This window comes from Silene latifolia, chromosome X, assembly GCF_048544455.1.
Source record: "Silene latifolia isolate original U9 population chromosome X, ASM4854445v1, whole genome shotgun sequence".
NCBI lineage: Eukaryota > Viridiplantae > Streptophyta > Magnoliopsida > Caryophyllales > Caryophyllaceae > Silene > Silene latifolia.
The window spans coordinates 30,718,111-30,737,700 of record NC_133537.1 but is presented as its reverse complement, the minus strand read 5'-3'; the positions used below and the strand labels follow the sequence as shown (position 1 = coordinate 30,737,700).

Sequence of the window (19,590 nt, the reverse complement as noted above, 5' to 3'; positions counted from 1 at the left end):
ATTAGACATACATTTTGTATCAAATGGAGGGAGTAGTAAAAGTATCTTAAGGTTGCTCTGTGATTCTTTTTCTAGCAACGCTTGTATGAACAACGATGCCGTCTGTAACAAAAATGTGGGTTTAATACGTCGTGTTTTTTGTCGATGGTTGCTCTAGAAGATTGTGTGTTTTGGAACCTAATAAATTGCGACTAATCTGAAACTAGCCATTACACATTCTTATATGTCTACGCATGTCCGTTTTTAAACACGACTAATATGGCAGGACTCACGAGATGTATTTAAATATTGATCAGGATTTAGGGATATTGTCTGGATTGTTATATGTTAGTTTCTGAGTCCTTGTGATTGTTAATAAATTCGCGCTGTACATCTTCTGTTGAAATATGTATAATAATCGTACTATTTTTTGTCTATTCCGCATAAACGAGTTGATTTCTGTTGAAATATGTATAATTGATGACCCAAGAAGGAATAAGACTGTCTCACAATTTTTAGAATAAATAAGTCGGGTATCACACAATAAAGTTATTATTACTACAATTAATTTAAAGAAAATATGTACAAATAAAACAATTCACCCACAGAAATCCTGCTTGCTTACTGCAACATGAAATCAGCATCAAAACTACTTATTGTAAGACAGTGAGTGCGAGTAATTTTTGAATAATTCCTCAGAGGCCAACCTGGTGGAATTAACATAATCTTGAGGATTATGATCAATAAAACTAGGGATTAAGATACCAATAAACCTGGCACATATAAGTAGCCACCCTTCTCTAAAATCTGGACCTGCTATATATCCAATTATGAACCCTCTAATTAGTTGCCACACTGCAATTACTCTTGCCACTGTTAATTCCTTCAATCCTTTAATTATTGCTATTACCACCTTCCTAAATCCCTTTTTTTGCCCTTCTTTATCCTCCTCCTTAATTTGTTTTTCTTCAACTATCTGCGCCATCATTAATTTAAATTAAATTCAATACAATACGGGTTTACCCAGTATGGACCAAAGGTCGTTACCACAAATAAATAAATAAATAATGCGGGTGCAGTCGCATTATAAGTTTTAATTTACCTAGTGATTTTTCATCTTATTACAAGATTAAATTTTGTTTTATACGGAGTAAAAAGTTTAAGTCGCTAACCTTGGCTTGATAAAGGCTGTTGAAGTGGATGCAAGTACCAAAATGCTTGAATGTCATCAAAGTATTATCAAAAGGCACCTCAGGAACAATATCATACCCATAAACAATTCTATAATATTTAATATTATGTTCTTTAAATTTATTTTTCATAAATTCTCCAAATAATTCATTTCCAACCCTAGGTTGTCCATAAGTATAAATGGCTTCTAATCTATCTAAAATCTCAACTTCTCCATGCAAAGCCAAGATTGCTGGAAACAGAATTGCAAGTGCACCACCTAAACTATGTCCTGTAAATATTATTTTTGCTCTTTTATTTTCCGATATTAATTCCCTTAATTTTTCTTTAATTGTGTAATAAGCTAAAGGGTATTCATGGTCATGTTCAATTTGTTTAGGCCAATCACCATAGAAATCTCCTAAATTATCACTATCTTCATGAAAACATTTTTTTAGACCTAAAGCCATCATAAAACCCTTGTGAATTTTTCCCATTCCTTCAATTTTTAGCCATGAAATGTCGAAATCCGTGCTCCAATCGTTTGCCTCGAACATCGATGTACCCCTAAAGGCCACAGTAATCGTGTCATTTTCGGCATTTCGCTCTTGCATCATGAATGCTTGTGTTGTATTTTGTTTCAGGAATTCTGTAAAGAACAAGTTTAAATTATTTTTGGGCATAGGAAGATAGAAGTTGATGATGATATTTAATCGAGAATCTCCTCATTTGTGACATATCACAACCTTGTCACGTCTCACAAGTCACAATCGTTTTAAATGATGAAAAAAAAAACCGGAAAGACGGTTATAAGATGTCACAACAACCTTTTCGTCACAAGCAAGAATAACCGTTAATCGATCGGGTTCTTACCGTTGTAACAATCGTAGAAGTCCACATATTCCATCTGTGAATCATGTATGAAAATTTAGTGTACAATTCATCTGATGATGTAAATCAAATAAGTATGCAAGAAATGGCACAAACATGTGACCGACTAGGTAGCACGGACACTCCTCCTAATCGGCGTTCTCGTGTCGGACACCCGTGTCGGACACACGTCAAAATGTGTCGGGACACTTGTAAAGCCGTGTCTAACTTTCATCTTTTATTTGGGCACGTGTCCGACACGTGTCCATGGTATTTTGAGCCGTGTCCATGGTATTTGGACACACCTTCAAACGAAATCAAGTTGAATTTAAGGTAAATAGCGTGAATTGTTATATGGTTGAATTTGATGGGGAAATAAGTTGAATTGGGGGTAAATGATGTTCTTTAGAATAGTAATGAGATGTCGAAATAGATTGGTTATAAGTTAGTTTTTTGTTTTGGAAATGAGAATGAGTTATAACTAACGTCAAGTTTTACCTTCACTTATTTAAATTTAATATTCAATACTTTTTCAAAAATAAAATCGCACATAAATAACTATAAAATATATATTTTATTAAATTTAAATGACGTGTCCCGTGTCCTAAATTTTATGGGATGCCGTGTCGCGTGTCCGTGTCGTGTCCGTGTCCATTTTGGTGCTACCTAGGTGACCGATGTACCAAAAAAACAAGGGTGTTGATTTTCACAGTACACATTTTACTCATTATAGTACGCTTTTCCCCAAATTACTCTTCTCATTTCACCTTTTGTTTGTACTGCATCAAGAAAAGGAAAAAAAAAGCCATTATTTCCCCACTACCAGCCATCATCCCCAACTTCTTCTACCACAACCACCAACCCGCCTCCGGACAATCACCCACCCACCAGTCCACCACGACGACCTTATCCTTCCTTCTAAATCGTCGGCGACCATAGCTTGCCTCCCTCCGCCTCTTTCCCTTCACCCACACCTCTCCATTGTCGACGACGTTAACATCATCCCTTCTCCGGTGATATCGACTCTCCACCTACAATGACACCCCTTCCCTCCACCGTATGCACCATCCTTTTTCCCTCCACCGGCGAATCCGTCACCGTCCCTCTTCTACACCATATCGAAACACATTACTTCTTATCCTGCCCTCACAAACGACGCCCACTGCCAAATACACCGTCATCCACCTTTGTTCGGTTACGTCGCCACTTGTGCCGCCAGCCCACAACTCAACAATCAATACTAATACTAAGCATAAAAAGTCAAAACATAAATGAAATTAACTAAAAAAAAGTGTTAATTTGATCAATAACTTAAATTTACCCAATTAATTATATTTTTTGCATTCAAATCATCATCATAATTGAATAAATTTGATTAATTTTAGAGGTGGTTTAATTTTAAAGGGAGAGTAGGTTTAGAGCTTTTTTTTAGTTAGGGGTATAAAATGAAAAGTTATGTGCTAAAAGTACTGAAATGAGTAAAATGCGTAGTGCGAAAATAAATTACGAAAAACAAGACACTAGTTGGATCGATATGATTTTTACTGACCTCATTAGAGTTATTATAGGTTATTCTCGGTAAAAGAATCATTAACTAACGATAATAACAACGTAACAAGCAATATTGCAATATTATCCTAGTACCTCAAAAACTTTGAAATTAGCAGGATAAAGAGATAAAGAAGTTCTTTTGTTTTTTGATCATGTATTTCAAGATATAATAATAAAGGTTAAATAGTTGAGGACGAAATAGTAGACGCAAACATAGTCTAAGCATTAATTACTAATCGTTTGGTTAACTTCTAGTTCCCCAAACGGAGTTCTCCCTATCTTCTCTCTCAAAATTCTCATTATAGACGGACACTCTCACAAATTAAAATGGGTAGTACAAATTGGTGAGAAATGGATACTCCCACTTACACTATCCACTTTAATTTGTGAGAGAGACACTATCCGTCTATAACTATAGATAGATAGTGTCCGTCTATAATGAGACGGACTACATTTTCTTATCATCACATCACTTTCCACAAACTTTTCCACGAACCTACCCTCCCCTAATCATAACTAAATTTGTAACATTGGTCCCAGCCATATTAATCCACAAATAACATTTTGGGAACCTACCCAAAGAAATAAAAACTTAGTCTTGCTTTTTATTTGGATAGTGATAGGGCGCCACCGGGTGACGCCCAAATTGGGTACCACCCTCTCACAACAATTGTTTATTGAAGGGGTCCCCACTCACCCCATGTGAGAGGGTGACGCCCAAATTGGGTGTCACCCGGTGGCGCCATTTCATTTTCCTTTTTATTTAGGGACGTGCACTAAAAATAATGAAGAGGTGGATGCAATAATACGATTCCTCATTTGATAAGAGAAGACAAATAAGAAGGGAAATTTTAAACTTTGCGGATGCTCTTTAGTAATTGCACCATTATTTTAGCTAGTATAAGTAATTGTAACATTTCTCATCTTTTGAAAAAGACATAATAAAATTTAAATGGTGGTTGTACCCTCACTCAACTCGTCATTTTGCTCCCACAATATATAATTTGTAGACACTGGTAGCTAGGAAATATCTCAAAATCTAAAGAATTATAGGATTTATTATACGTAACTTAATAATAGCCGATATTAATCCGATAATATTCCGGAAGTTGAACGTAGATGTAAGACTTACATTCCAGATACGAGAAACAGTATTTCTGACAACGGAGGCATTCTCGTAAGCTAGTTTAGCAGCCATCATTGAAAGAGCAGGGTAATATCTCCCGTCACCTTGCTTTATATCTTTATCTAGCTCCATTCTACTATCTAAATGCCCTACCAAACTTATGAATCCATCACTGTTTTCATCTATTTCTGCTTCTCCATTTCCTGCATATATATATATATATATATCCATCATGTATTAATAATTAAGTTATCCACCTACACGCCGAGAAATGTAAAATTTGTCACGTTTGATTTTTCAAAATAACTTGTTTAATTTAGAAAGGGCAATTTTGATAATAACAGGATTTGAACCTAATTCATGAGTAAAGTTTACCAACTAAGCTAATTGACATTGCTACAAGAAAAACTAAAGTAAAGTTTTTGAGAATAACATGTACATTTATAGGTTTTTTACCTAATCGATAATGATGACTCATTGAAGGCGATAAGGCACAAACAAATTAATACGGGCCGGGTGTATATGTAAATAATAATAATGCTTACTTGGGATTAATTTGCGATTAAGAAAACGCTCGAATTTGAACCCGAGTTTCTTCAAGGGTTGAGCCACACGATCGAGCAATATTAGTATTAAGAGAGAAAGGAAAATGAACCCTCTATGAATGTATTTGTTCTCATGTTCTTGAGGAATGTTATGATTTAAAAGATCACTCTTACCAATATCATCATGATAGTATAAGAAATCTTTAATTAGGTTACCAAGGGTAACTTTTTGATCATTTGGGAGTAATGTTACGTGTTCACTAGACACAATTTTGTTAGGTTTCATCATATTTTATGAAAAATGCAATTATAAATGGGTCTATTATTATTATTAAGTAAGGTGATGATAATTAGGAGGTCTCTAATTGTATATATAGGCATCATGGATCATATGATTAGCTACCTTACGTACGTGGTAAAAAAGAAGTGGACGGAATAAAGAAAAACATCAATTTGTGGATAACTTGGCTGCATCATTTTACATTTCATTATTGTTATACACTAAAGAATCTTAATCTTCTCATCACGTGTCTAGGCCAAAAGTCTTGGATTATCGTCCAATTTTGGCTTAATTAATTCTTAGGAAAAATGACACTTCTTTCAAATGCTAAATAAGTATTTTCGTTTTGAATTTTTGATAGGTTTGGGTTTTATGGGTCATCTTACGAGTACAATTGGAGTTACTGTATTTTATACGGTCTAAAATCACTCATTTTTATCTTTGGTTTTGTCATTTTGTGTCAAAAATAATAGATAACAACGACATATTAATTCTGGATGAGTATTTAAGGAAAATATATAAATAAAACCTTTTTTGTATTATAAGAAGCACGTCGTGCATACATGTGAACTCAAGTTCTTAAGCTAACACCAAAATGGATATGTAGATAGTAATCAAATAGCCATGATATAGACATACACAACCATGCATCTCGTTCTTAATAATTTATTTAGGACAATATTTAATTAGCAAGGATGAAAGATAAGAATAATGTGTGACATGTCGTGCCAATTTAGTGAAAGATGGTAATAAACGGGTATTTGTCCTCAACCTAAAACAAATTAAGGTCTTGTTTGGGTAAAGAAAGGAGAAGGTAGGAAGCTAGGTAGTAGGTACATGGATGGTGGAAAGGAAAGGGAAATGCGAATAATAGTGTTTTTTCTTTAAATCCGTTTTAATTAACTCAAATTCTTTAACTTTAGTTCTTACTAACAATTAAGATAAAATTATATCGAAAAATATTACTCTGTAAAACAGATAGTCGTAGAATACATAGTTGGATCGAATGATTAGAATCCATATATAAATTAACGAGCGAGGTTCGTAGAATCATTGAGAAATTAAGTGATGGCATTATTATAGATTTATAGGTGAATAGGTGATAACTAAATAAACCATCAATTGTTAGACCAAACTTTTTGTATATATCTTTGGTGTAGCAATCAGTATATATTTAGGGATCCTATTCGACTGTACCACTTGAACACCTACCTTAAAAATGTCGCTTTATCCAGAAATGGCACCATAATATAGGAAATTAGGCATGCATTATTGTTGCTAATAAAATACCCCGTATATTTTTAGGTATAACAAGTGTAAGTGTGTAACACATTATTATTATTATATTTTTAGGCATACCACGAGTCCATGACGTGATAATATCCGATGTACCCCTGAATTTATCTCATTCTTCAAACGATCAAACACGCTTTTGTCATTTATAATTAAGATATTACAAGTGAAGGTGCGAAGGCTTTTGCATATCCAATCATTTTGGATACTTTTGATCAATTGGTGGCTCGTGTAAAATATGTTGATCGAGACATGAAATTTTCTATGTTTTAAGTGAGAATCACGCACTTACGTAGGTTGATATTTGTACCGACATTGCAAACGAATATATGGTACTATTCCAATGTATTTGTAGTGGTTGAATTTGACAATAATTCAAAAATTATTGTAATAATTGGTGTTTTAGCTCAGATAATTTCAGAGTTTGTAATGGTGTTGTCCCTCTACTTCTTATTGAAATATGACAACCTATTTATACAGAGTAAAAGGAGCTGCTTAAGAAGATAAGTATGCAACTCTCATAAGTAATCCACCATTGCCGTATAATTTAAAAGTGCTACTGTTCATACACAATTACTTAGCATTATCTTACTGTTCATGGTGAAGTGGAGAGGTGAACTTTCACCTTACTTCTGGAAGTAATTATAACACTCCCCCTTGAATGTTCACCTTTCATGTATAGGATTGTGTGTTTTATACGCTTTCATAGACTACCTCATTAAAAACCTTGTTAGGAAAACCCAGTGGGATAAAACCTAATGAAGGGAAAAAGAGTGCAGTACGTATGAAACTCCCCCTCAGTTCAACATTTGTCTCGAAGGTGGCACATTCCAATATTCTTTACTAATTCTTGAAATGTTGTTGATGGGAGTGACTTTGTGAAAAGATCTGCCAAGTTGTGTTTTGATGAAATTTGTTGAATATCAACCACACCTTCCTTTTGAAGTTCATGAGTAAAGAAAAATTTTGGTGCAATATGCTTGGTTCTGTCTCCTTTGATGAAACCCTCTTTCATTTGATGAATGCAGGCCGCATTATCTTCGTATATAATAGTAGGTTGATCAGTTATTGTTTTTAATCCACATTCCTTCTGAATATGATGTATCATTGATCTTAACCATACACATTCACGAAAGCGACTTCATAAAGAGCAATTAGTTCAAAGATGATTTGATGATGTAGCGGTCAAAGTTTGTTTGGTTGATTTCCATGATATCGGTGTACCGCCATAGGTGAACAGATACCCATTTTGAGACTTTGCTTTGTGTGGATCTGATAAATATCCTGCATCGGCATAACCAACAAGAGTTGCATTTTTTCTTCCTTGGTAAAATAGCCCAAGATCTTGGGTTCCCCAAGGTAACGTAGGAGGTACTTAATACCATTCCAATGCCTTCTTGTTGGTGTTGCGCTATGTCTTGCTAGAAGATTAATCAAAAAGCAATATCCGGTCTTGTATTATTTGCGGATATACATTAGTGCACCAATTGCACTAAGATACGGTACATGAGGTCCGAGAACTTCCTCATTTTCTTCTCGTGGACTAATATATCCTTTTTCAGATCAAGATTGCGAACTAACATTGGTGACTTCACAGGATATGATTTACCCATATTGAATCTGTGTAAGACTCTCTTAGTATATGTTGTTTGATGAACAAGAATCCCATCTTTCAAATGTTCAATTTGAAGACCAATACAAAACTTAGTTTTCCCTAAGTCTTTCATCTCAAATTCTTTCATCGGATATTTTGCGAATATCAAGTTCATCGTTTGTTCCAATGATATTTAAATCATCAACATATACTGCAATAATTGCAAAACCCTTTTCAGAACGTTTTATAAAAACACATGGACTGATTGGATCATTGACATATCCTTCCTTAAGAAGATATTCCTTAAGGCGATTATACCACATTCGCCCGATTGTTTCACCATATAAGGATTTTTTCAATTTTACACTGTATATTTCTTGTGGGTTTGAGTTATGGGAAAATGGTAACTTTATCCCATCCTAACTCGCATATATATTTCATGTCAAGTGTTCCGTATAAATATGCAAGAAACTACATCCATTAAACGCATTTGCAATGATTCGCATACGCCTAAACTTGTTAAGAACCTTAAGGTTGTTGCATCAACAACCGGAGAATATGTTTCATCATAATCTACTCCCGGTATTTGTGAAAAACCTTGTGCAACAAGTCTGGCTTTGTATCGTACAATTTCGTTATTTTCATTGCGTTTTTACGGACAAAAACCCATTTGTACCAATCGGTTTTACACCTTTAGGTGTTTGGGTTACAGTCCAAAAACTTCTCGTTTTTCAAATGATTTTAATTCGCCATCATTGCTTTCCATTTTGGCCAATCATCTCTTTGTCGACATTCTTCAACAGATTTTGGCTCAATATCATCGTTATCAATGACAACTTCAACAAAGAATATAATGGGCAAAAATATCATCAATTTTTGTTATTTTTCTATCCTTTGTTTTCCCGTATATGCATAATTCATTGATATTTTTTGATTATCAATGCCTTCATTTTCTTTAGTAAGTACATGATTATCCCCTTCAATAAGGGTTTTAGTGGCATTTTCCACCTTTTGTACTTCATTTTCTTCTTGAACATGTAATGATTTCTTCATCGAGAGTGGGCATTCTTTTGGACTTTCTAGGTTTAAGATCTTTTGATCCAATCGGTCTACCACGTTTCTTACGAGTAGGTTCACATACCAATTGATTTCCCGATTGTTTTTGGGGAATCAATTCTTGACGGAGCATTTAACGCAGTATATGTGACTTTGTCACTTGTTTTATATCTCAGTAAATGCATCCGCAATTGGTTTGCTATGTTTTGAAGATGTATAATTTTATACACTTCTTGTTCACACATATTTGACTTAGGGTCTAGATAAGATAATGCTTTGGCATCCCATATAATGTCCTTTTGACATGGAATCATCTTATCTCCCCCTAAACATGGGAAATTTATTTCATTAAAATGACAATCATCAAACCTTGCGGAACAAGTCACCTGTCATTGGCTCGAGATATCTTATGATTGATGGAGATTCATATCCAACATAAATTCCCACTTTTCGTTGTGGGCCCATCTTGGTACGATTGGGCGGGGCAATAGGAACATAAACGGCACATCCAAATGTTTTTAGATGTGCAATACTAGGTTCCTTTCCGACGACTAATTGCATCGGAGATAATACATGATTAGCAAAGGGGAAGCCGTAACAAGTTTGCTTTGCATGTAAAATAGCATGTCCCCAAGCGTAAGATGGAAGCTTACATTTCATCAATAATGGTCTAGCAATCCATTGTAATCTTTTAATTAATGATTCTGCTAACCCATTTTGTGTGTGAACATGAGCCACTGAATGTTCCACATCTATTCCGAGTGACATACAATAGTCATTGAATATTTTAGATGTGAACTCTCCAGCATTATCAAGCCTTATTTTCTTGATTGTATGGTCCGGAAATTGTGCCCTTAATCGAATGATTTGTGCCAACAATTTGGCAAAGGCAACATTTCTTGTGGATAATAAACTAACATGACACCATCGAGTAGATGCATCAATTAGCACCATAAAATATCGAAATGGTCCACATTGTGGGTTAATTGGTCCACAAATATCTCCTTGAATCCTCTCTAGAAACATAGGAGATTCAATTCCGACTTTAGTTTTGGAAGGCCTGATAATCAATTTGCCAAGTGAACAAGCCGTACAAGATTGTTCCTTAAACTGTGGAACTTTAACTTTAGTTAAAGGATGTCCAGTTGAGCTTTTGATAATTTTTATCATCATACTTGTTCCAGGGTGACCCAGTCGGTCATGCCATAAGGAATAAAGCTCTTGGTTGTCTGTTTTTACTTTAGACACCAAATTGATTTCAAATGGACGTATATAAGTATAATACATCCGGAAGAGTATCTTGACATTTTTTCAAGTATGTATTTCTTATCATTCTCTACTTTGGTAAGATACATATACTCCTTATCATCTGACTCAATGGTTTCTATATGATAACCATTTGTCCGTAAGTCTTTGAAACTTAATAAGTTTCTACGAGTTTTACTTGAATACAAATGCATCATTTATTATGACTTGTGTCCCTTTTGGGAGCATTATACAAGCCTTTCCTGAGCCTTCAATTAATGTTACAACACCAAAGAATTGTGGTAACATTAGCCCTAATGGGCATTAGTTCAATAAAATAGGCTTTATTGCTCGTAATGCTATGAGTTGTGGCAATCGTCAATCGTGGCATTGTTCTCGCATTTCTTTGTTGAATTTCCATATCTTCAAAATAAATAAATATGAATAAATTAAATAGTTATGAATAAATTAAACAGAGAAAGAAAATTCAGTTTTATTTATGATACATAATAAACATGGTAAAGGGAAATATTTTACAACTACATAATAAACATGGTAAAGGGAAATATTTTACAACTGTCATTATTTATTAACATATTTTTTTTCACATAAAGTAAACTTAAGTTGATGGTCCGCAACCATTATCTATATCATCGATAAGATAATCGAGACAAATCCGACTTAGAACTCGGAGATGTTTCTTTCACGAAGTTTGTTTCAACTTCCTTTCCTTTTCCCTTTTGGGAAGTCAGTATAAAGGTCAACCAAATGTTTAGCGATTCGACACTCTTTTGCCCAAAGGTCCAAAAGAATACCACATTTGAAACACTTGGTGGTTTGATTTGGCTTTCCTTTATTAGGCGTAAACTTCTTTTTCCCCTTAAATTTGGGATTTAGGGGTTTGAAGTTCGGACGCCATTTTCCTTTCCCCTTATGAAAGGTGGTATTTCCCTTTTGAAATTTCGCCATGGTTGTCCAGTTTTAACAACATATGTTTCAGAGGAGCAACATCCTGCCGGCCTTTTGTTATGATTGTGAAACATAACTTTCATATTTGCTTCAGCCATCCTTAAAATGGCAATTAGATCACAATATCGATTATAATGCCTTTCACGATATAATTCTTGTAAGATCGCATTATCGGCATGCATAGTTGATAGAGTTTTCTCTATCATGGTCGCATCGATTGTTGCTTGTCCGCATAACCTTAATCGTGAAGTTATACGAAGCATAGCCGAGTCATAATCACTAACGTAAGTGAAATCCGAATCGTATATTCATCCAAATACATCGAGCTTTCGCCCAATAATTCTCTCCAGGCTTTCAAACCTTTGGCAGAGATTATCCCATAACTCTTTGGGATCCTCCACAAACAGATATTCAATTTTTAAATTTTCATGGAGATGATGCCTTAAGAACACTATTGCTTTTGCTTGTTCTTGTGAAGTAGAATTTCCATCTACTAAAATTGTATGCTCTAGTCCTTTGGCTTTTAAATTTGCTCTAGCATCCACCCTCCATTGAAGGTATTTTGTGCCATTATTATCAAGGATATCAAAGTCTCGTTTCGTCATATGTGCCATTTTCTGATTAACATATTTAACAATAAGTTAATAGTGATAAACTTAATTAGACGATATATGAAATTTACTTTACAAAAGTAATCACATGGAATGACAAGTCATAGTGGTCCGAGACGTCTGACCTTTACAAAAAGTCAAGAGTTCAAATCTTGATATAACAAAACTTATATGAATAAGATAAAAAGATACAGATCAAACCCTTTTATAGCGGTATGAGTTACTGTACATATATGGTATATAATATTGAAGTATAATATTTATACTCATTATAGACCCATATAAAACTTATGTCTTGTCATATTACCTTACAGAACAAATTTTGAAAGATAAATTTTGAACAATAAAAATGGCCAAACTCCATAAGATGTTACGTACAAAACAAAACAATTAATACCCAAAAGAATTGTTTATATATATGGTGGACATATCACCTCCACTTTTCCTTAAAATATTGAATTGTTTATCAATATTATTACATGCTTTGAGTAGTGGGGTGGGTAGTAGACTAGTAGTATACTAGTACGCATGCTTTGAGGAAAAACCACAATTCCCTCACCTTTTGTCCTCTTCATGTTCCCCACCACCTATTTTTTTTTTTAGTTTTTCTCTATTACTTATACACTATCAGTTACGTTCATCATCATTTTTTTTCTCTTCTTCCTTCTGTTAATATAGCATAAACTTCCTTCAAACATATTATCATCATGTTAATAATAACCCAAACATACAACGATATGTGATAAGAGTAACTTAACAAAAGGGTGATGAAAAGATAACAAGAAGTGTAAATATTTTACTGCGATCGTAATTCCTTCCGCTCTATAAAATTTATATATAGAGTATTTTCAAGGTTGATCCGGTAATTTTAATAAAACCGGTTGTCGCCGCCGTCGCCGCCGCCAACACCACCTTATTATGCATCCCCTTTTTTTTTATATGCACAACATGATGAGACGGTCCCTTTAATATCTTCCTATCGGATTTCGAACCTAGTTTTTCAACACTAGGCTCACTATTAAGGTCGATATTTTTCCGATCTTAACCTTTTTGTGCGGGAGGTGCAACACCATCCAACGGTCCCTCCGACGTGCGAATATTACGTGGTTGAGTACCACGAGCACGCGGTGGATTATCACAAAAGGTAAATTATTATCTTTTATGGTAAGATGTATATTAAGAAAAATATGTAACTTAAAAACAAATTAATACCATTACACCGATGGTCCATTTTTTTTGTAAAAATGATATATTGTGAACAAGTTACATATATAATACTCCGTAGTTATGTTATTATAACAACTCAATACCTTGAACCTTTGAAGTTTTTGAGACTTTCGTGCTGATAACGTATTGTAATAATTGGTGTTTTAGCTCAGATAATTTCAGAGTTTGTAATGGTGTTGTCCCTCTACTTCTTATTGAAATATGACAACCTATTTATACAGAGTAAAAGGAGCTGCTTAAGAAGATAAGTATGCAACTCTCATAAGTAATCCACCATTGCCGTATAATTTAAAAGTGCTACTGTTCATACACAATTACTTAGCATTATCTTACTGTTCATGGTGAAGTGGAGAGGTGAACTTTCACCTTACTTCTGGAAGTAATTATAACAAAAATAACTAGTTGTGTACAACAAAACAAAAGTTGGTAGTCATCTAAACAGTGTAGCATCCAAACTAGTTAATCATTAGATTTCACTATTGAAATGCGACTCAAAACGGTATATAGATTTCTTTTATTTTACAAGTTTTCACATAAATCACTACTCATACAACACCAAATGGGTAGAGCTTATGCATAATGCATATCATGAGGAAATATTGTTTAAGACGCTATATCATTTGACCATTTTTAAAATTAAAGGGAAACACCAAATGGATAGAGATTATTGAGAATCTCTTACTTAGTTTAATGAATACTTATATTGTAGTAACATTATCTTTTAGTGCCCAAGCAAGGCGCTCGTGGCCTAATGGATAAGGCATTTGACTTCTAATCAAAGGATTGTGGGTTCGAGTCCCACCGAGCGTGTTTTTTAATCCTTCAAAGTTTAATATTTAACCCCCCCCTTTTTTTTTCCCTTGTGGCCCGTTAAAATCTGTGTACCACGAATGTTTGGGCTTTTTAGTAAGTAGTGTGCAGAAACCTCCTACGTCAAGTGATATAAAACCCCAATCAAATTGATACGTCTCCCCAAAGTAAACTAGGAGCTGAAATCATGAAATGTATATTCCAAATATACTCCGTATATTTCATGTTACACCTTTTCAAAATGGTCTGCCGGTGTTACACAAAATGTTTGTAAAATGAGTATTAATACATTTGTTTTACACAATAATTGTATAAAACCGCCTTAGGTTCATTCATGAAAATAATTGGCAAATTAAACAAAGACAACAAGTAAGGGTGAGCATTGATCAAGGGCCCGAGAGTCTGAAACTGCAGGCAGCATTCAATATTTTCCAACTGTCACCCCTCACCCCTTTACCCTCCTCACTCTCACATTCTCACTTACATTCCATGTGATCTTTCTCTTTACTTATTCTTACACTCACACTCTTCTTACCATCTTACAACATAACCAACCAACCAACCAACTTAACCAAAACACAATGCCAAACCTCCTCCTCACACTCACATTTCTAGTCGTCTGCATATACTTGCACGTTTTCACGGCCGAGGCCCAGTTCTATGATACTTGGTCTAACCCCTCCGCCGTGACAATGTCAATGTGGGCATACCCTGGAGGATCGGATACAGATATGGATACCCATTTTGATTTCGATGAAGGAGGAGATAGGAGGTCGTTATATTGGAAAAGAAGCTACTACATTTCATACGGGGCTTTGTCAGCAAACCGTGTCCCCTGCCCTCCCCGCTCGGGTAGGTCCTATTATACTCATGACTGTTACTTTGCTCGTGGCCCCGTTCATCCTTACTCTCGTGGCTGTTCTTCCATTACTAGATGCCGTCGTTGATTCTTCTTCTTCTTCTTCTTCTTCGGTTTTCCTAACAATAATATCCATTAGTTCTCCATTTTACTCTTGTGTGGATTTTTCCTTAAACACCAATCATGAATAAATAAAACGTGTAATAATATCTTTGTTTTCTCTTGATAATGTAAACTACTATCGTGTACTCTGCGGGTACATGTTAGTTTTAGATGAACGGTTTCTTCGTTATTATATTTTGGTGTTTTTTTTAAGGATGTTTACTACTTTGGGTTTTAATTTGCTCTAATTATTTACCGGTAGTACGTATGTACTAGAATTATAATGGAACGAACAAGAAGTTTGTAATTTATATTTGAAAGTGATGCAATTTTAGCTAAATTATGAATCGACAACCAACATGTAAACATAGTAAGGTCATCTTATTTTCCTTTATTTTTATTTCAAGGTTTGTGACGGAGCGAGGGGGCTTACACTTAACAAGAATAAATAAATTGTTTTTTCATAATTTTAAAATTTTAGTTGTTTTTATTAGATAAATAATTTATACTAGTGAACATTCAATTTAGTTTTTAGCCTTAAAATGTGATATCTGACTTGGACCGTCACAAGAATGATCTCAACGTAGACGTTAAGGAATATTAGTGACTAAGCTAGCTAGAATTGTTAATATACGATAAGTGTTGTGAAATAAAGAGAGGAGAGGATTATAGAGAGAAAGTATGAGAGACAAAACTGTATTCTTATTCCATTAAGAAGGGTATATATATATACAATACAATGAGATAGAGTTTCCATAAGATAATATATTCTTGAGTTATTCTAAGATATGGACATCCATATAATAATATTTCATAACACTCCCCTTGGATGTCCATTACTGAAGAAGATGCCTCGTTAAAAACCTTCCTACAAAAACCCCATGGGAAAAATGCTAGTGAAGGAAAAGAGTACACTAATCTTCAAACACACATAATAATAGCTGCCTCATTAAAACTTTTCCATGGAAAACCCAGTGGGACAAAACCATGATAAGAAAAAAGAGTACAATGCGTGTCTACTCCCCCTGATGACTACATAAGTTGATAAATCTTGAAATGATCCATGATTTGACATAACTTTTCGATTGTTGAAATATAATTCATCTTCGTTGATAACTTGATATCTTTAATTAGTAGAAATTTTGATAACTTCAATCATCATACTTTATCGGAACTCATAATCTGGATATGATCATTTCATAGTAACTCTTGAATCTTCATTTCAAATAATGCCTTCATAATTATGATGGAGTTTCTCCTCAATATATGACATAGTATTATATGTCCAAAATAATTGTTATCGCAACAATAATGACAATCATGACTATAGTGTAATACTGCGTGTATAGTGCTACCTCGTTAAAAACTTTGCTAGGAAAAACCTATTAGGACAAAAAACCTAGTCGACGTGAAAAAGAGTATAGTTATCATTCCTTAATTCCTTATTTTAAGAGAATCATTTCGATAATTATTGATAAATCATCCAATACTTTTGAGCGATTGTCTTTGCTAAACCAAATATGTAGAGATTGATATTCTCATTGTAAACTTTGACTACATTTTTTTCAATCGTTATGGTACTTCTGGACCATAAACTAATTTCACATGTTTAGCATGAAGTTCATTTAAATCTTATTCTCATATGCTCAAACTTCAGGTTGAGACAATAATAACTTCCTTCAAGTAATTCTACGGGAGTTTGAATTTTCCATTTTGGATATAATCACGATAACCTTTCAATCGCGTCGTAGAGGTTCATATATAATCATGAGTTCCCAAAACTCAATTAATCAAACATCATCATTTTATGATCATTTATAAGAAGCTGTAAAATACATTTCTCCATTTAAACATTTATCAAAGTACGACAATATAATTAATTATGTGCATGCATATGATATGTAAATAAATTTAAACAACAAAATAAAACAATGCAATAATGTATATATATATATATATATATATATATATATATATATATATATATATATATATATATATATATATATATAGTGATAAGATCATTTGAGTCCATGTCTTACACTTGAGTCCATAAGTCCTCCTTATAGCCATTGGATGAGGAAGATGGAGGGTTGAGATTGGAAGCAAAAAAAGGATGGTTAATGTCTAATTAAACACTTCCCCTCTCTACTTTACTAATCCATACTAATTAAATTTTAATCCACTATATAAGATTTATTTTTCCACCAACTTCTCTCTCATTCACACAATTCACTTCTCTACTCCCTCTCTAAAACCCAAATTAATTCAAAACCCAAATAATTCTCTCATCCAAAAAAACCCAAATAATTCAAAATCTAAAAAATAAAAAAAATTCCCTCCATTTTACCACCACCGTGACCTCACCACCAAATCCCGCCCTCTTCCTCACCAAACCTCCCACCGGGCACCACCCACCCCCGCAGCCACCCCCACAGCCAACCCTCCCACTCACCATCACACAAAGAACCACCACACGTACCTCCCCCACGAAAAGATTGAACCCACCAGCGGCACCCGCACCCGCACACCTACCACACGGCCACCTCTCCTCTCCACCCGACACCACCACCACACCACCCACCACAACCGTCACCAACCCTCCCACCACCACGCCTCCACTTCCACTCTTCCAGATCTGACCACCTACACCCACCGCCGCCTCCCTCCACCGCGCCAAACCTCCACCGCGACTCCTCCACCGCGCCTCCCTCCACTTCCCTCCTTTCTGCCGCCACAACACCACCATCGTACCACACCACCGCACCACACCACACCACCATCCATCTATCTCCTTCCTCCAACAACACCACCCACCACACCACCACTACCCAACCATTGCCTTTGCTCTCCCCTTTCTTCTCCTCTTTTTCGAATTTCAGATCTGTCATCCTTTTTTTTTTTTTTTTTTTTTTTTTAAATTTAGTGTGCTGGGTGGTGGATGTATTGTTATGTTGTTATTTTTTTGTTTTGTTTTTCTCATTCCTCTTCTTCATGTTCACGATAAGTTGGTTTTTTTTTTAATTTTTTTTTTATTTTTTTTGTTTTGAAATTAGTGTGCTGGGTGGGGGTATTCACGAATTAAGGCTGCTGCAATTTCTCATTACTTTTCTTTGTTTTTCTTTTTATGAAATAAGAAGGGTTGGTGGGTGGTGTTCAAGATATTCATTTGTTGATTGAATAAAAGAATGTGTTTTCGTTCGTATTATTTTCAGATCTGTTTGATCTTTTTTTTTTTTTTTTTTTTTTTTTTTTTTAATATCGTCTATTAAAGTAACGTTTTTCTCCGTTAAAGTTACATTCTTTCTCTATTAAAATTACACTTTTTTAAAAGTTATATTTTTCTCTATTATTAAAATTACATTTTTCTTAAAGTTTTAGATCTCCTTTTTTTTTCATATGGGTGAAAGATAGACAAAAAAATATCTACTAAATTATATACATCGTCTTAGATGAGTTAGATATACATTTTTTTGTATTAAACTTATACGTATTTTTATTAAAGTTACACTTTTTTCTATTAAAATTACACCTTTTTTTGTTAGAATTACACTTTTTTTCATTAAAATTGCACTTTTTTCTAAAATTATACTTTTTGTTGTTGTTAGAATTACACTTTTTTCTGTTAAAATTACACTTTTTTCTGCTAGAATAACACTTTTTTTGGCTAAAATTACACTTTTTCTGATGAAAAAAAGTGTAATTCTAGTAGAAAAAAGTGTAATTCTAACGGAAAAAAGTATAATTCTAACAGAAAAAAGTGTAATTCTAACGGAAAAAAGTGTAATTCTAGCAGAAAAAAAGTGTTTACCGTTAAAATTACACTTTTTTATTTAGAATTACACTTTTTTTCGTTAGAATTACACTTTTTTCTGTTAGAATTACACTTTTTTCTGCTAGAATTACACTTTTTTTCATTAGAATTACACTTTTTTTCATTAGAATTACACTTTTTCTCGCTAGAATTACACTTTTTCTCGCTAGAATTACACTTTTTTTCGTTAAAATTACACTTTTTCTGCTAGAATTACCCTTACTTCTATTGGACTAATGTTACACTCTCAATGGACTTGGTTATATTCTCATTGGACTTATGGACAAATGTTACACTCTCAATGGACTAAAATTACATTCTCAGTGGACTGAAATTATACTTTTCTTGACTAAAATTACACTTTTCTGGACTAAAATTACATTCTCCTGGACTAAAATAACAAATTCATTGGACTGAAATTACACTTATATGGACTAAAATAACACTTTTTGTTGTTAAAATAACACTCTTAAAATGCTAAAATTACAA

The 19,590-nt window shown here is 34.1% G+C and overlaps 2 protein-coding genes and 1 non-coding gene across 3 annotated transcripts; 2 read left to right on the top strand and 1 right to left on the bottom strand.

Moving 5' to 3' along the window:
* Positions 1-372: 372 nt before the first annotated feature.
* On the bottom strand, positions 373-5,578 carry LOC141623185 (triacylglycerol lipase OBL1-like). Its single transcript, XM_074439269.1, has 5 exons — positions 5,242-5,578; positions 4,703-4,899; positions 2,023-2,056; positions 1,152-1,798; positions 373-955 (listed from the first exon to the last, which is right to left on the bottom strand). Exons 1-5 carry the CDS (start codon positions 5,528-5,530, stop codon positions 629-631), a joined length of 1,494 nt encoding a protein of 497 aa, XP_074295370.1. The 5' UTR covers positions 5,531-5,578; the 3' UTR covers positions 373-628.
* Positions 5,579-5,623: 45 nt separating this feature from the next.
* On the top strand, positions 5,624-15,500 carry LOC141617130 (protein RALF-like 22). Its single transcript, XM_074434305.1, has 3 exons — positions 5,624-5,649; positions 5,883-5,980; positions 14,942-15,500. Exons 1-3 carry the CDS (start codon positions 5,624-5,626, stop codon positions 15,271-15,273), a joined length of 456 nt encoding a protein of 151 aa, XP_074290406.1. The 3' UTR covers positions 15,274-15,500.
* On the top strand, positions 14,254-14,326 carry TRNAR-UCU (transfer RNA arginine (anticodon UCU)). Its single transcript has one exon. It is a non-coding gene; the product is annotated as a tRNA-Arg (tRNA).
* Positions 15,501-19,590: the final 4,090 nt, after the last annotated feature.

Coding starts and splice junctions, on each gene's coding strand:
- LOC141623185 (XM_074439269.1), bottom strand. CDS start 5,530: ATGATGAAACCTAACAAAATTGTGTCTAGTGAACACGTAACATTACTC. Junction 4,900..5,241: donor TAATCGCAAATTAATCCCAA/GTAAGCATTATT, acceptor ATATATATGCAG/GAAATGGAGAAGCAGAAATA. Junction 2,057..4,702: donor CTGTTTCTCGTATCTGGAAT/GTAAGTCTTACA, acceptor CATGATTCACAG/ATGGAATATGTGGACTTCTA.
- LOC141617130 (XM_074434305.1), top strand. CDS start 5,624: ATGGATCATATGATTAGCTACCTTAC. Junction 5,650..5,882: donor CATATGATTAGCTACCTTAC/GTACGTGGTAAA, acceptor AATTTTTGATAG/GTTTGGGTTTTATGGGTCAT. Junction 5,981..14,941: donor CTTTGGTTTTGTCATTTTGT/GTCAAAAATAAT, acceptor TCACATTTCTAG/TCGTCTGCATATACTTGCAC.